This window comes from Taudactylus pleione, unplaced genomic scaffold, assembly GCF_031769625.1.
Source record: "Taudactylus pleione unplaced genomic scaffold, aTauple2 ptg000137l, whole genome shotgun sequence".
Classification (NCBI taxonomy): domain Eukaryota; kingdom Metazoa; phylum Chordata; class Amphibia; order Anura; family Myobatrachidae; genus Taudactylus; species Taudactylus pleione.
In genome coordinates this window covers 867,619-883,886 of record NW_028284539.1, presented here as the reverse complement: position 1 = coordinate 883,886, position 16,268 = coordinate 867,619, and the positions used below count along the sequence as shown (strand labels likewise).

Genomic DNA, 16,268 nt, shown 5'->3' with positions numbered 1-16,268 from the left:
GGTGGATCCCCTTGGAATCCCCTTGCCAATATACCAACACTGCACGCCCGACATGGGACTAATATTAGCCTTCAAAATACTGACGCCTATCATCAGCCCCACTACAAAATCCAGACACCCAGCATACTGCCGCTGTTGGCAGGGCCGGACTGGCCATCTGGCAGTTCTGGCATATGCCAGAAGGGCCGATGCCAAGATGTGCCGGTCCGCCTGCTGAGATGCCCGGACGTCAGCCGAGCATATCTGCCTGAAACACTGTGATAGAATCACATAGAAGAATCCCTCCCAAAATGGCCGCCAGAGGGAGAGGTGGGCTCTAGTGTCTGCAAAGCAGCACATGCCCAGCTGGAGGCGGAGCTATTACTCCCCATCACAGGTGCATCCACCCCCGGGGGTCACAAGAACTCCAATACCCCCACTCCCTCGATCTCAGCTGCCCCTCCCCCCTTGGGTGCCCCCCCTCCCGCGTTTACAACAGCCCCTCCCCCCCGTGGGTGCCCCCCCTCCCGCGATTACAACAGCCCCTCCCCCCATGGGTGCCCCCCCTCCCCCCACGATCACAGGAGCACCTGCCAGCACAACAACACCAAACTTCAGGTATGAACCACCTTGCAGTGCATAATGTTGTATATGTGTGTGTGTGTATACATGTGTGTGTATGTATGTGTGTATGTATGTGTGTGTATATATGTGTAAATGTATGTGTATATGTATGTGTGTGTATATATGTGTGTATGTATGTGTCTGTATATATGTGTGTATGTATGTGTCTGTATATATGAGTATATATGTGTTTTTCTGTATATATGTAACTATATACAGTATGTATGTAGTGTTCACTCTAGGTCTGGCACCGAACCTAGAGAAAGGACACTTGTGCGCGCGCCCCCGAAAGGAGGCGTGGTTAAGAAAAAAGGGGGCGTGTATTTATGACGCGTCCCCTTTTCATCACTCTTGGGGGCGTGCCCAGTGTGAATGGATGACGGGCGCATGCACCCGGCATCCATTCGCCGGCGATGACCGCTGCACCTCCGCAGGCCCGCAAGTGGGGACAGAACCCACAGGCTAGGCTGTTTCAGCGGTGCACCTATTTCTAAAGGGCATAAAGCACCCTGCCCTCCGGCATAAAATACCCGCGCCGGAGGGCAGGGTGCTTTAAGCCCTTTAGAAATAGGCGCACCGCTGAAACAGCCTAGCGGGAACGCTATGTATGTATATTTGTATATATATTTGTATACATGTGTGTGTGTGTGTGTATATATATATATATATATATATATACACACTGTATATGTATATATATGTACATGTATATATATTTTATCTTGGTTTCTTTTAAGTTATATGAATTCATCCGTTATTTGGTGCTTCATATTGGTATAAGATACATTTAGGCTACATGGGAGAAATTCAATTCAGTGTGATGTAGAATAGCTCCCGCAGCTATTCAATACAATGCGCTGTTTGGGCGGGCAAAGGATTTCTTCTTGCACCCCTCTGGGGATGCGAGGAGAAATCCGACAAAAGTGCCGGGCGCCCAGCTGTTTGCTGGCTTAGAGGTAAGTTTACTTGATACTTTGTCCCTGACGAAAAATGTGATTGAACATTTGAACCGTTGGAATAACGTATGACCATAATTTCTGATTTTTTTGTAAGAAAACCGAGGAATGCTGCCCACTTGTGATGCTATTATACACATATATATATATATATATATATATATATATATATATAAAAAGCTAAAGGGACGGCACTCCTGGGACTATGGACCTCATTCAGAGTCTGTCTCATGGAGGGATTAGACGTAGCGAGCAATGTTTTTTTCAACTGCGCATGCGTGTATATGGCAGTGCGCGTGCCTGTCTTTCCGACCGCAATCCTCTTGCTAGTCACTACGAGGTCGTAGCTGTGATTGACATTTTGTGCTGTTTGTCGGTGGTTACAGGGGAAGGTGCTTGTGAACAGGGGTGTGGTGGTGCACACGCAGGCGTGGTTGACCCTAAAAAGGGCGTTTTAAGGGCGTGCATATATTACTGAGCGAGTCATCACACGTCATCTCGTTGCAATAACGACGCTACTGCTCGCAGAGCTAAGGGTAGCCCAGGGTCTACCCTAAGCATTGCGAGTGCTGGCGATGGTTTCTGCCTCAACCGATGTCTGTAGGCAATTAACAATGTAACAGGTGTTAATCGTGCTGACGTAGCTTGCCGCCTGCGACCGACTCTGATTTAGGCCGTAGAGATAGGAGGTGTGCTTTCATTGTTATGGGTGTTTCCGCGCTTACGATGTGCGTTGTGACTGAGTGCTCATTTTGCATATTCTCAATCACTTTGGGTGCTACCGATCGCTCCCGAGCCACAGCCTCTGAATGAGGTCCTATAACTCAAAATAATAGTCAAACAGCCAACAGTATATTCTGACGTTTCAGGTCCTATATTAACCCTTTTTCGTGTGTGTGTGTGTGTGTGTGTGTTTGTGCATAGAGAGAGAGAGAATTAGATACAAAAAGAGCTACCGGCGCCAACTCAGATAAGGATACTAGTTAGGAGGTGAATATGATTGTGTGTGCTACGTTCTCCCTGTATGTCAAGGGTGTCAGCTGGGCCAAATATAATAGGGCATTTTGGATTGCAGTATGTGTAGGTGTACAAGGTCTTTAGCGACTGGCGTAGATAATACAAACTAATGTGTTACAAGTTACAGTACATATGTATGATCAAGGTGCTTCATAAATCATATAAGAGCATATGTGTAAAAAATATATATAACAATTTATTAATATCACATACAAACAAACAAATTATAGACTGCTGAGCCTGTGCGTATTTTCGAGGAGCTCTAGCAATGACCTTTTAGGTCTAGGTAGGTGCAACAGTTGTATCTCACAAAGTGCAAAGTGCTAATAAATATTTAAAAACTAGCATTAGTACAGTTCCAATGAATACATATGTACATAAGTATGATATAATAATAGCACAGTAAAATGCACATAACATTTTTTTGTGTCAGAGCAGCAATAAGTGTTCTAAAAATTTTAAAAACACTAAAAAGTACAAAGTATAAGAATGTTCTCTTAAATTCATAAGGTGCTTATCTTTCATTAGGTAAGAGGCAGCTCCCAACGCGTTTCATCCACTAGGGACTTCATCAAGTAAATACATATATATATATATATATATATATATATATATATATATATATATATATTTATTCACACACACACAGTATACAGATATAATTTTTTTTTTTTTAAAGACAGCTAAAGATGTAGTTGTATTTACCGTCACATTCTAAATATGCCTATAGGTTTATAATAAAATAATTGCCAAGGTCATTACTTTTAAAAATAAAAGTTGTACTCTTTTCTTGATGCTTCTGCATTTTATATACCGAGTGTTAAGGTCCCCATACACGGTGCAATTGCACCGTGCGAGGTGATAGGGGATCAGTCGTCTGATATATCGGGCGGTCCGCACACACGGTGCGATTGGGTGGCCGACCCCCCCATATGCAGGCTCCTTCCTCCCTCACTCGCATAGCCATGCATGGGATCGCACATGGCATCCCCTGATCTTTCGGTCTTGCAGAAAGATCAGGGGGTGCGATGTATGACCCCACGGGAGGGCCCAACATCAGGGCCATACAAGGTGCGATATAGCAGGCAAATCGCACCAATCACAGTCGGATCGCCTGCTTTATCGCCCCGTGTATGGGTTGCCTTTACTTTCAGATTTTAAGGGTTGCTGGGTGTGTAGCTGGGCCCTCAGCTGGAGAGGAGGTAATCACACAGCATGTGCAGTATAGTGGGGGTGATTCAGACCCGGACGCTAAGCCGCGATCGCTCACATCCAAAAGGGGCCGGGTATGCAAACTCTGCGATCACACTGTATGGTGTAAGGACGCCCTCTATGTCTTAGAGAGCGACGGCAGAGCGAGCGCACGCCAGTCTAAAGACGCCCACTTTTCTTTCTTAACACACGTCATCTCCAGGAAGTGTATGATCGGTAACATCGAGAGCCATCAGAGCTGCTCATAGCCCTTGAGGTAGACCCTACCCCACTGAAAGCACTGCGATCACTGCAGGCTGAAATACAACCTAGTGACGTGTACAATGACACCTCCATGCTAATTATGCACACCCATAAAACTCATTTTTGACGGCCAGACACACCTGCTTTCGCAGCACCACTCCCCCGTTCACAAGCACCTTCCCCTGTTACCACCTACAAATGGCGCTGTCACTGAAAGTGGCGCTCAGTCTTTGTGCCACGAGCACACGATTCCTGATCGCAGCGACTGGTTCGCGCGCGCACAATGTGATGCATGCGCAGACAGGTGACAATCGCCCATAGCGTGCGTCCGCGGCTTAGCATCCAGGTCTGAATCAGGCCCAGTGTCCCCTGGGCCTGATTCAGAGCCGCTCGTAAGCGGCCGCTCGTTCGCTCCGAGCGATGTTAGCACATCTGCGCATGCGTATGGGTTGTAATGCGCATGCGCCAACCAGTCGAGTGCCTGCTAATTTGAGTGACAGGATGAGGCGTTTGTGGGTGGTAACAGGAGAAGGTGCTTGAAAACGGGGAGTGGAGATCCGAATGCAGGCGTGCCAAATGGTCAAAACGGGCGTTTAATGGGTGTGCATAATTAACAAAGCAGCGTCATCGACCACGTCACTTGGTTGTCTTTTAGCCTGAACTGCTCGCATGATTGCGGTAGGAAAATGCTACCACAAGAATAGCGAGCAGATCATACGCCTTTCAATGTACTCGATTAATCAAATAAATAGCGGAGATGACGTATGATGCGAGCGGCCAAGGGGCGTCTTTACAAAATAGCGAGCGCATGTTTCGGACGCTCGCTCAGACATCGAGGCGTCAACAGACCGCAAAGAGCGAGCACTCAATTTAAATAGCCAGCCCCTTTTTCTGAATGAGCGTCCGCAAATAGCGTCCGGCTCTGAATCAGGCCCTCTGTCTGTGTGCAGGTTCCCAGCACAGCATATGCAGCCATGCAGTGTTCTATTCCCTCTGAAACTGTGCTGCAGAGGGTGACTTACCTGATATGTATTCCCTGCAGGTGGGGTTACTTGTGTAAAGGCCATGCAATTAATTTAATCTTTTAATTTCCTTCATAATATGGTCTCTTTTTTTTGGTAACGGTTTGTCTTTCCTATTGTTTATGTTAATAAATATTATTAAATATTAAAGGACTGCCAAATCTTGTCTACTTTCCAGTATAATTGGTTGGTCTATGTAATGCATGGAGTGTGTCTCTGGTATGGAACAGTGGGGGAGATGTATTATAGCGGCACTTATCGTGCTGCTATAATGCTTCCTGCTTCGCCTCTTTACCAAGGCGAAGCAGGAAGCCCTAACGATGAGCGGGATATTTATAGCTCCCCTCTCTGGCGATCTCCGCTAGAGACCACAGCGCATCAGCATAGCACTGATGCGTTGTGTCTCAGCCTCGGCGGGCTCCACTGAGCATGCATGGGATCCCGCAAACATCGCAAGATCCCGCATGCAGCCCTGGAGCCGGCAGCCCCCGTAGCAAGGACAGCGCTGTCCCTGCTGTGGGGATAGGGCATCACTAGGCTGCAGCTGTCGATAGTATTAGCTGCAGCGGGCGGAGCGGTCAGGCGAACTGACCGTTCATACATAGCCCTGCCTATCAGTGCTGCTTGTAGATAACAGCGCCGATAATGACAGGGGCGCATGCCTAACCAATCGATATTTTACCATCGGTCGCCCGCACACACAGTGCAATTATCAGGGCGATCTGCTGATATCGTCCCGATAATTGTATAGTGTATGCCTAGCATAACACATCACAGGGACTAGAGTTGAAGCTAGAAAACTTTATCTACGTAATGCTCATGAGACAGGATGGCAAACTGTCAAGGTAACAAAAGTTGTGATGGGTTGGAACTGGGGGCCCGCTCGCTAGGCTGCGTTCGAACGCAGCCTGCCAGTTTGCAATGTGCGCATGCGTATGCATCGCAGTGCGCGAACCAGTCCATGCAATCACGAAGCGATCGCCCCTTGTACATAGACGCCTCACTAACCTGAGTGACAGGACGAGCCATTTGTGGGTGGTGACGGGTTGGTCGATGGAAACGGGAGAGTGGTGGTGCGAACGCAGACATGCCTGAGCGTCTTAATGCCGTTTGATAGATGTGCATAATCAAGACGCAGCGTCATAGTACACGTCACATGGCTGTATTTTACACAGAAGCACTTGCAGTGCTTGCGGTAGGGTATGATCTGCTACAAGTGCTGCGTATGGGTCTGATGGTTCTCGATGTTACCGATTGTTGCATACACTTCCTAGTGATGACGTGCATTGCTAAGGGAAAGCGGGCGTCTCAAGACAGGCTGGTGGGCGTCTACATACATCTACATACATACCGCGATCGCACGCCAAGACATAGTGGGCGTGCTAATACCTTGCTGTTCAATCGCGGGATTTGCATACTTTGGCAGCGTGTGAACGCATCTAGCGAGCGTGTCTGAATCGGGCCCTGGGACCCAGGAGTATGGGTACAAAGTACCTAAGCCTCTTTAGAGACATGGGAGTACAGGAGAGGTGTAACCAACGTCTCCAATATGCAGCAACCACACACAACTCAACTCACACCTCACACTATAATCATGCTGTAGTCATGCACTCCTACCATACCTGGGCCTGCCCAGTGTCTTGGCAGCCCTGCTGTGACCATCCATTACCAAATGTCTAGTTTTGCCTATGTGTGTAATGGCCATTATGGTGTATGGCATAATGTTTAAGGGTCATTACGGTGTGTGGCATAATGTGTAAAGGACACTACTGTGCAGTGTAATGTGACTAAGGGACACTACTGTGCGGTGTAATGTGACTAAGGGGCATTACTGTGTTGCATAATTTGAATTGAGGGTACTATTGTGTGGTCACTCCCCCAGCGAGACTACACTCTGTGTATTTTAAAGCGCGCCTACGGCACGCTCTTCCCCTCTTAAGGTGTGGAAGGGGGGCACCAATGCTCTTTATGTACACAGGGCACCAAAATGTGTAGTTATGGCTCTGCTTTAGTGCACAGATGTGTCCTCCTATGTGTTCAGCACCCCCTGCCCTAAAAATTCTTACAGTGAACACTATCTAATCCTCTACAACTGCTAAACCAGGGCTTGGTCCATTGGGAAAATGCCTTCCCTTTTCTTTCAGTGTGACCTACACCAATGTAGCTTCAGCTTTACCTAACAGAATCAAATACCAAATGTCTGACTATGGCACATTTTTATTATTATATATATATATTATATTTGTAAGAGCAAGTGGGCAGAGTCAGGAATAGTAAAGGGAGGAGTCTATGCCAGGAGCCAGATGCTGACGCCAAGGTGGGCCTGTGTGTTCTTTAAATGCCTGGGCCTATTTTTAGTCCCAGTCCGGCCCTGGCTGTTGGTATTTGATCCAGTGGCTAAACAGCCGTCAGCATTACATACCGATTCTCCTAGTTGAGCGTGCACTAGAATATGCAACAACAATTGAGAGAAATACTATTAATGTACAAAGAAAAGGATTATGAAACGCAACCTTTATTCATCACACAGTACAACAACCAACACATAGACATAAACAATATTATAGAAATGCATTGGCATCTCTACTATTGATCTACTAATAGCACACTTGAAGACTCATGCAACCTTACGTGAACTTTTTTGTGCAAGTACTAATTGTTTTTGATAATGTATTGATTTAGCTTGCTTTCATCCCAATTGTTTTTATATATTATATTGTTTGTGATCTCTTCAATTATACACCATATTTACCCACCAACAAATTACATGCTTATTCTTTTTAACATATTAGGTATCCTTTCTGCCCACACATGCACACATTTTCAGATACAAGCTCTCCATCACACACATTAAATATTTTTTGCACCTACATAGACAATTTCCTAGATCTCTATATTTTTTTTATCCGTGAACAGGAAAGGGCTACTGTCTGAGGCTGCATTAACCTAAACCTCCACACACAATATTGTGTTTTAAGAGTGCGATACAGCATATCCAAAATTATATAACTTATCAAATGACTAAACCAAATTATCTGTCTGAAATAGAATGAATTTACTAATGGAGATTTGCTCTTGGTCCGAATTACACCAGATGAAGATGGCAAATTTGGATTCAATTTAAAGGTATTTTATTGTAGAGAGATTATTAATTAATGTCATAGGGGACTATGTGTTGTTATTTGCTGCACTGTCGCGATTATTAACGTTCCAACTCGCCGGGGATATTTTCATTTTTAATAAAAACATCCGGCTACAGTATGTACTAGTGAGAACACGCAGGGTCAGCGGTTGTGGTAACCTCTGTCCCCATGAGTTATATCCCCGGCATTTTGGAGAAGTTTTTACTGAAGTTAAAGACTTCCTCGGGGGAAGCTGACACTGCACATGTGCACAGCATCAGCTCCCTGGACTGGCCGGAGGCTGCAGGGGGAGAGATTGAAAGATCTCTCTCCTGCATAGGGAGCCCCCATAGGCAATCATCAGTTTACACCATCTGAAGCTTAGCTTTTTGGAGTTTAGTACATAGGGGTCAGATCATAGTCCCTATTGATAATAATGGGGACTGCAATGTGAAGTGCTAATTCGTATTTTGCTGGAGATTTCTGTGAAATGTCCTGCATTGTGCCATTAGTACATAGGATTGATACATAAAATTATGCAGAAACAGCAGTTTCTGCATAATTTTATATAAAAAATGGCTTGATACATAGGTCCCATAGTACCTTAAAACCATATATTATTTAATTGAAAAGTGCTCACAAAAGATATCAGTAAGTTGTGGAAGAAGGCTATGAAAGTGGATTTTGTTTGTTATAATTGCATATGTTTTTTTCACCACTTGAATTCTGCAAAATGATTTAACTTTTGACAAATTTACAGGGTGGTGTTGACCAGAAAATTCAGTTGGTGGTATCTAGAATTACAATAGGTTCACCTGTAAGTATAATAATCTGAACATTTTTAGAACCCTTTTATGTATTGTATAATTGTATGCACCATATCTGAATATTGAACTTATGGAAAATGTCAACATGATCTAATTTATTATTGATTTAACATGTAAAAATGTTCTTAGGTTATTAGTTAATCCTCTCCAGTGTTAAAACTGTAGGTTAATACAGTAGGCCATTTATCATTTCTGTCATTTGACTGTTTCCTATTATTATTATAATTATCATTTATTTATATGGCGCCACAAGTGTTCCGCAGCACCTTACAAAGTATATAGAGAAATATGTTGACCAGCGACTTACAGTCCAATACAATACAGGACAAGGACATGGATAATATACATTGCTACATTAGCCACGGTAACACCCAGATATGCAACAGAGCATAAGTAATTAATTGTTAGGATCCCTAATGGGGAGTAAGTGATAGATGAAAGTAAAATAAGAAGCACAAGAGGGTTGAGGGCCCTGCTTTGAGGGGCTTACTGTACAATCTAAAAGGGAGGGGAAGACAGACAGGTGTGACACAGATGGGGTAGCAGGAAGGATGGAGCATGTAGCAGCAAGTTAGGATGAGAGCTGGAAGGGTTTGATTAAGTAGTGGGTCTTGAGAGCCCGTTTGAAGGATTTTAAAGAGGTGGAGAGTCTGATGGGAAGAGGGAGAGAGTTCCAAAGGTGGGGAGCAGCACGAGCAAGGTGGGTGTGGGGGGCAGTAATCAGTTGGCATGAAAGGTGGCGTGAATTTGTTGAATGAAGAGGGCGGACAGGAGAGTGAAGGGAGATTAGGTCAGAGATGTAAATGGTAGAGGAATGGGTGAGGGCTTAGTGAGTGTGAGAACCTTGATTTGGGTTCTGAAAGGGAAGGGGAGCCAGTGGAGGGCTTGTAGAAGAGAGGAGGCAGATATAGAGCATTTGGAAAGGAATATGAGATGAGCAGCAGCATTGGGGAGAGACTGGAGGGGAGAGAGATGGGAGTTGTGGAGGCCAGATAGGAGGAGGTTACAGTAGTCCAATCTGGAGATGACCAGTAAGTGTATGAGGGTTTTAGTGGCATTTTTTTTGTTTTGTTGAGAAAATATTTTTAATGGAAACAACAGGACTGCAAAATGTTTTGAATATGTGGTTTGAAGGATAGGGAGGAGTACTTCAAGACAGCGCACTTTGGGGCTAGAGGAGATAGTTGTGCCATCAATGGAAAAATAAATAGTGGGACATGAAATTATGATGGAGGGTGGAAAAATTAGCAGCTCAGTCTTAGACATGCAGTATTAAGTTTAAGAAATTGCTGGGACATCCAGGAAGAGGTAGCAGAGATACAGTTGAAGATACTGTACGAGTGAGAGGAGAGGGGGAAAGGTCAGAGGAGAAAAGGTAGATCTTATTATGATTAGCATAGAGATGATAATGGAGGTGAAAAGTGCTGATGAGGTCACTTAGAGAGGACGTATAGAGAGAGAGAATAGGAGAGGTCCAAGAACAGAACCTTAGGGAACACCTAATGTAAGAGGAAGATGAGTCATGAAAGGAGACAGAGAAGGATCATTCAGAGAGGTAAGAGGACAGCCAGGAGAGGACAGTGTCACGTAGACCAAGGGAGTGAAGGATTTGCAGCAGGAGAGGGTGGTCAACATTGTCGAAAGCCGCAGAGAGGTCAAGAAGAATGAGCAGAGAGTAGTGGCCCTTGGATTTCGCAGCAAGGAGGTAATTGCTGACTTTTGTGAGGGCAGTTTCAGTGGAGCAGAGTGAACAGAAGCCAGACCGAAAATGGTCAAGCAGGGAGAGGGATGAAAGAAAGGTGGTAAGGTGGTTGTACACAATATGCTCATGGAGCTAGGAGGCAAAAGGGAGGAGAGTGATTGGACGGTAGTTGGAGAGAGTGTTATGATCAATGGTAGGTTTTTTAAGAATGGGGGAGACAAGGGCATGTTTCAATGCAGAAGGGACGGTGCCAAATGAGAGGGAGAAATTTAGGAGGTGGGCAAGATGGGAACAGGCATAAGGATAGAGGTAGCGGAGGAGATGTGAAGGCATAAGGTCAAGGGGGAAGGTGGTAGGAGGGGAGGACCGGATGAGGGCCATGCCTTCCTCTCCAGATACAGGGGAAAAGGATGTCAGAGTTGGTAAAATGGATGGGGAGGGGTGATCCAGGAAAGGAGGAGTTGGAGAGCTGGGGGAATGTTGGGATATGATGTCCTGACGTATGGAATGAATTTTAGATGTAAAGTAGGTAGCAAAGTCAAGGGCAGAGAGTGAGGAGGGGAGGCGAGAAGGGGGTGGGCAGAGGAGGGAGTTGAAGGTGGTGAAGAGACGCTGGGGATTTTAGCACTGAGAGGAGATGAGGTTCCTGAAATATGACTGTTTGGAGAGGGAAAGAGCAGTAATGTACGATGAGAGCATACATTTCAAATGGAGAAAATCTGCCTTAGAGCGTGACCTTCTCCACTGTCAGTTGGTGGTTCATGAACACTTTTGCAGGTATCTGGTGCTTTTGGAATGCCAGGGTTGAGTTGTGGATCTGCGAGGGTGAGTAGTGATCACCGGAGCAACAAAGTCCAGAGCAGAATTAAGGGAGGCATTGTATAGTGATGGTGGCTTAGTAGGTAGAGGAGGGGAAGGAGAGAGGGATAGGTTAAAAGAGAGAAGGTGATGGTCAGAGATGGGGAATGCGGAATTGGAGTAATCAGAAGTATCTCACAATGAGTGAAGACCAGATGAAGCGAATGTCCACTCACATCTCCATTGGGAAAGATCAAATGAAGATGTGAGGGTAAGGAGTTTGGAGGCAGAGGATTCTGTGGGGATATCAATTGGAATATTGAAGTCACCTAGGATAATGGATGGAAGGTCAGAGGAGAGAAGGTGAGGGAGCCAAGTAGCAAAGTTGTCAAGGAATTTGGAGTGAGGGCCAGGGGGACGGTAAATGACAGCTACTCACAGGTGTACTGGTTGGAAGAGGCGTATAGTATGCACCTGAAATTTAGAGAAAGTAAGGGATGGTTCAGAGGGTAGGATTTAGTAGGAGTAACCTGGGGATAGAAGGACCCCCATATCACCACCATGGCGACCCCCGGGCCAAGGATTGTGAAACAAGGTGAGGCCCCCACAGGAGAGAGCTGCAGGGGAAGTGGTATCAGAGGGTGAATTCCATGTTTCAGGAATGTCTAGGAGATGCAAGTTTTTTGAGATTAAAAGGTCATGGGTGGGATCTAGGTTATTACAGACTGATCTGGCATTCCAGAGGGCACAGGAAAGTGTTTGTAGGAGAGATGTAAATGAGATTATCTTGGTTGCTTTAACGAGAAGAATAGATTAATTTGGGTGACCGAGATGAAAGTAGTGGAGAGATTGTGTGGGCACCAGTGCTGGGAAGGCAACCTGTAGCCGGTGGGCAGAGGGTTTAATGAGATATGGGTGGAGGTGTGGTGGGGTGACATGGAGAGGAGGTTTGGGGGAGAGATTAGCGGTGGGGTAGTAGGTGCCAGGTTGGGTAGAAGAGAACAAAAGTGGAGTAATGGGAGTGGGAGCATTGCCACATACCATAAGGGTCAGTGCCACATACCAGAAGGCCCCCGGACAAAGTACAGTGTACAACAAATTAATATTTTTAATTTGTTTCCTTTCTAAAATAGTCATACATTACTAATTTGAGGTCAAGAAAAACTAAAATGATTTCAGAATGTTTTTACTAGCTCTATTTTTTGAGCTACACTACTTGCACTATACTGTATGTACATTAGTAATATAGTCATAGTGAAAAGCTATTTTAAAATAATCTGATATTTTCTTGATCAAAAATAAATAACAGTTGTTTAAATTCAATCAATCACAATTAAGAACACAAAACGAAACAAACATACAGCATACGAAAGTACTATCTAATATAGTGGCCTATTCATGGGGGTGCTTTCTCTTTGCTTGTCGCTTGTACTCCTCTTCTGGGGCATCTCTTGTCACTGTCCAACAGTAGTGATTCACCTACCCTGATATCTTTGTTCCATTGCTGAAATGTCTTGGTGGAATCACTCACTATGCTTTTCACTCAGTGCACCACAGTTATCTTGTGTGGGTAATCCCGTGAATCGCATATATTTGAATAGGGGAGGGGACAAATAACTGATTCATTTAATTGGGTCATTAGGCCCCGCCCCGCTGCGCGGAACGCAGATTGCTGGTAAGATTCTCTCCATTCTGCCCACTTCACTAGGAATACCCCTACATCATTATAAATGGGCTGTATCTCGGAACTCAGAGAGTTTTAAATTTCATATTCATTCTTTGCATGCTGAAATCAATTAGAAGTAACTATTTTCACATCAGAAACATTTTCATTGTGTTGTGCAGTGGTATCGGTTACTGTCCAACATCATTCCCTACTATCCACTTGGGCATAGAGGGGAAATAAAAACCTGTGGTGAGCAAACAAATGTTTTCCTTTCTTCTTCACAGTCCATAGGCTCCACAGGGAGACCTTGGGGTGTAGGTGATGGCTTGGACATCCGGGCACCACACAGTTAATTTTTCTCTCCCAGGATGCACCGGGCCACTCTTCCTATACCCCGCCATCGAGTCACCTCAGTTTTTCGCTGGTCCCCAGCCAGAGTCGGGTAGATGCAGTGGGGCTGTTTAACAGCCCCAGAAGATTTTCAAAGTTATTTCTTCAGAGCAGTCAGCGGTGAACAGTACAGTGGATGTCCACGTTGCCACTCCATCACCCCGCATGAACCGAGATGCTGGTACTGATCCGGGGATCGCAGCGGGACCACAAGGTCTGTGCTAGCCAGACTTCACAGGATCCCAGGACTGCAGCCGGACATACGGGGACCAGGTAAGAAGCGGATCACTGATTGTAGTGATTTGCTTGTAGCAGTGTTTCCCCCCTGGTCTCAGGTGACAGACCAGGGGATGATGTCAGTGGAGCCAGGCCTGGGCAAGCTGCACTTCCACTAGACCACCAGGGACATAAGCTGGTGCACAAACCAGTGTCTTTGGGGTTAATTGCTGGCCAGGGGAGGCAGCTATCCCTGTTTTACAGCCAGCTCATCCCCTCTGCCCAGCCTGCCTTTCCACTGCTGTCTGGCTTAGCTGAAGCAGCTCTCCTCCCATGGGCATGCCCCCTCTGACGTCTCCAGTGGCCATTTTCTTCCACTGGAAGTTGCAGATCTCAGCTCCCCCTACTTACCTCACCTCCTGATCAGCGTATGTAGCACTAATGCCTACCAGACAATAAGTCTGCTAAGTTGAATTGTAGTGCCATTGTGCAGGTGTTTTTCTGCATAGTATGTGACTTTATACTAGCACTGCCTGTCTGTGTGTGCTTCTTTCTCACCTGTTAAAGATATTAATGTACCTTTCCTTTACTTCTCAGCCCTTATTGTACAAGTGTTGTCAGGGTGTTTAATATACCTAATATAGAATCTTTGTACAGGCAAAGGAAAAAGAAAATTCCCTTTGTGGAGCACTCTTTGCTTGAAAAAATATGATATGGTTGTAAATTATAACCTAACTCTTATTTGGTGCTCAGGCCCGCCAAGAGCCGCGGTGGGCCTGGGTAATAGGGGGTGTGGCCTAATTGCGGGAGGCGTGGCCACGTCCCCTCCGCGAGGGGGACACTCTGAGCCCCATCAGCCCAGCGCAAAGCCAGGGGGGCGTGATCAGTGTGATCGCTGCCCCCCACAGGCATAGGAGACAGCAGCCACGAGCAAATCTCCCACTGCAGCTCAGCACACACTGTGTGCTGGGCTGCTGTGAGGGTAGGGGGAGGCGTCGGACCCGGCCCCCGCCGGGCCCCTCAGGAAGTCCGGGCCCGGGTATTTTGTACCCGCTCCCCACCTCTCATGGCGCCTCTGTTGGTGCTTGCTTTAAAATAGTTGTGTGAAATACAGAATAAATCTGTATCACAGTAGGTGCCAAAATAAGGGTTCACTAATAATTCTAAATTGAACCACAATTGAAGGCTAAAATATAAAAGGTGAGGAAGTGTTAACCTTGAAATAATAGGGTACTTCCTCTATTCCGGTTACAAAATAGTTCTATGATAATATAGCATATGGTGAATTATAAACACTAATGACTGAGATCAGAGGAAAATATCAATAAATATGTGCAAACGGGAGGAACAGATTCTCATGTAGGTTGCTGATAAGTGCAGTTAAGGAGTAATAAATATTAAATACTGTTATAAATGTCACTTAATTAGGGTATTGGAAAGCCGAATGATGTCTCAGTAACAAACAAAATAGCATATCTTATGCTTAACCAGAAGACATAATCACATATATCATGAGGCTTCAAAGTGAGGATCAAATATTACACAAATCCCCTCTAGTGTGTAAAGCATGTATATAAACTGACCTGTATTAGACAGCAGTTTCACTTAGAAAAACTATCAACTAGTATTGCACATGTCCCACTCCCTTTATTGATGTAGTTTGAGAGAATTAGGTCTTCGCTAAAACCAATATTGCACATATCCCTGATGTTAGCAGCAGAAGAGAGAGAAGGTTTCAAAAATAAAAGCAATAATCAATTGACAATATTAAACGTATCCCTGTTCAGGCTGCCGTAACAAATAAACAGAAAGAAAAAACTGGTTATGATAATATTGCACATATTAATTAATCGCAATATTCCACATCTCCCTTTTATAGCTGCCACAATGAAACAAAAGGGAACAACCAATGTGCTCAGTCAGAGGACCTGTTTGTTTGTAATAATATAGCATTTATTAATATTGCATTTGTGAATCAATCGCAATAAACATATTTACATTTCAACAGTAAAAGGCAACATTGGTTATATTTCAAAAAATCCCCTAAGAAAGAAACAACCAGTCTGCTCAATCAGATGACTTGTTGTCCATGTTAATATTGCATATATTAATACTGCGTGTGTAAATCAATCGCAATGAACATAATTAGATTTCAATTGTGAATGACAATCTTGGTTATATTGCAAAAAATCACCTCTGATAAATACAGTGTATAAGTTATCCTCTTGGAGTCAGAAAATAGTAGTTAATAAAGGCAGGTAAAAAAAAACAAAACCGTATTTATAAAGAATGTTTTATAAGACACAGGATTTGTATTTAGAATAAGTAATAGTAAGGAACACAAAGGACCTGATTCAGAACCCCTCACAAGATGCGATCGTTCGCTGGCAAAAAGTGGGCAGATATTTAAATTAAGCGCTTGTACTGCGTAGCGTAAGGACACCCAATGTGTGTTGGCGAGCTACGGAAAATTGCACTCGCAAGTGTCTGTAGA

The 16,268-nt window shown here is 44.8% G+C and overlaps 1 protein-coding gene across 21 annotated transcripts in view; it reads left to right on the top strand.

The window, feature by feature from the left end:
• Positions 1-16,268, top strand: part of PTPN3 (protein tyrosine phosphatase non-receptor type 3) — a 753,142-nt gene that overhangs the window by 460,045 nt on the left and 276,829 nt on the right. For all 21 annotated transcript variants that reach the window (XR_015878492.1, XR_015878493.1, XR_015878491.1 and 18 more), the window contains 2 exons: positions 8,102-8,179; positions 8,936-8,992. Coding sequence is in view for 18 of the 21 variants with exons in the window: in XM_088473619.1 (XP_088329745.1) it covers positions 8,102-8,179; positions 8,936-8,992 (135 nt within the window). In the remaining 3 variants the exon portion in view is untranslated. The remainder of the gene's footprint in view (positions 1-8,101; positions 8,180-8,935; positions 8,993-16,268) is intronic.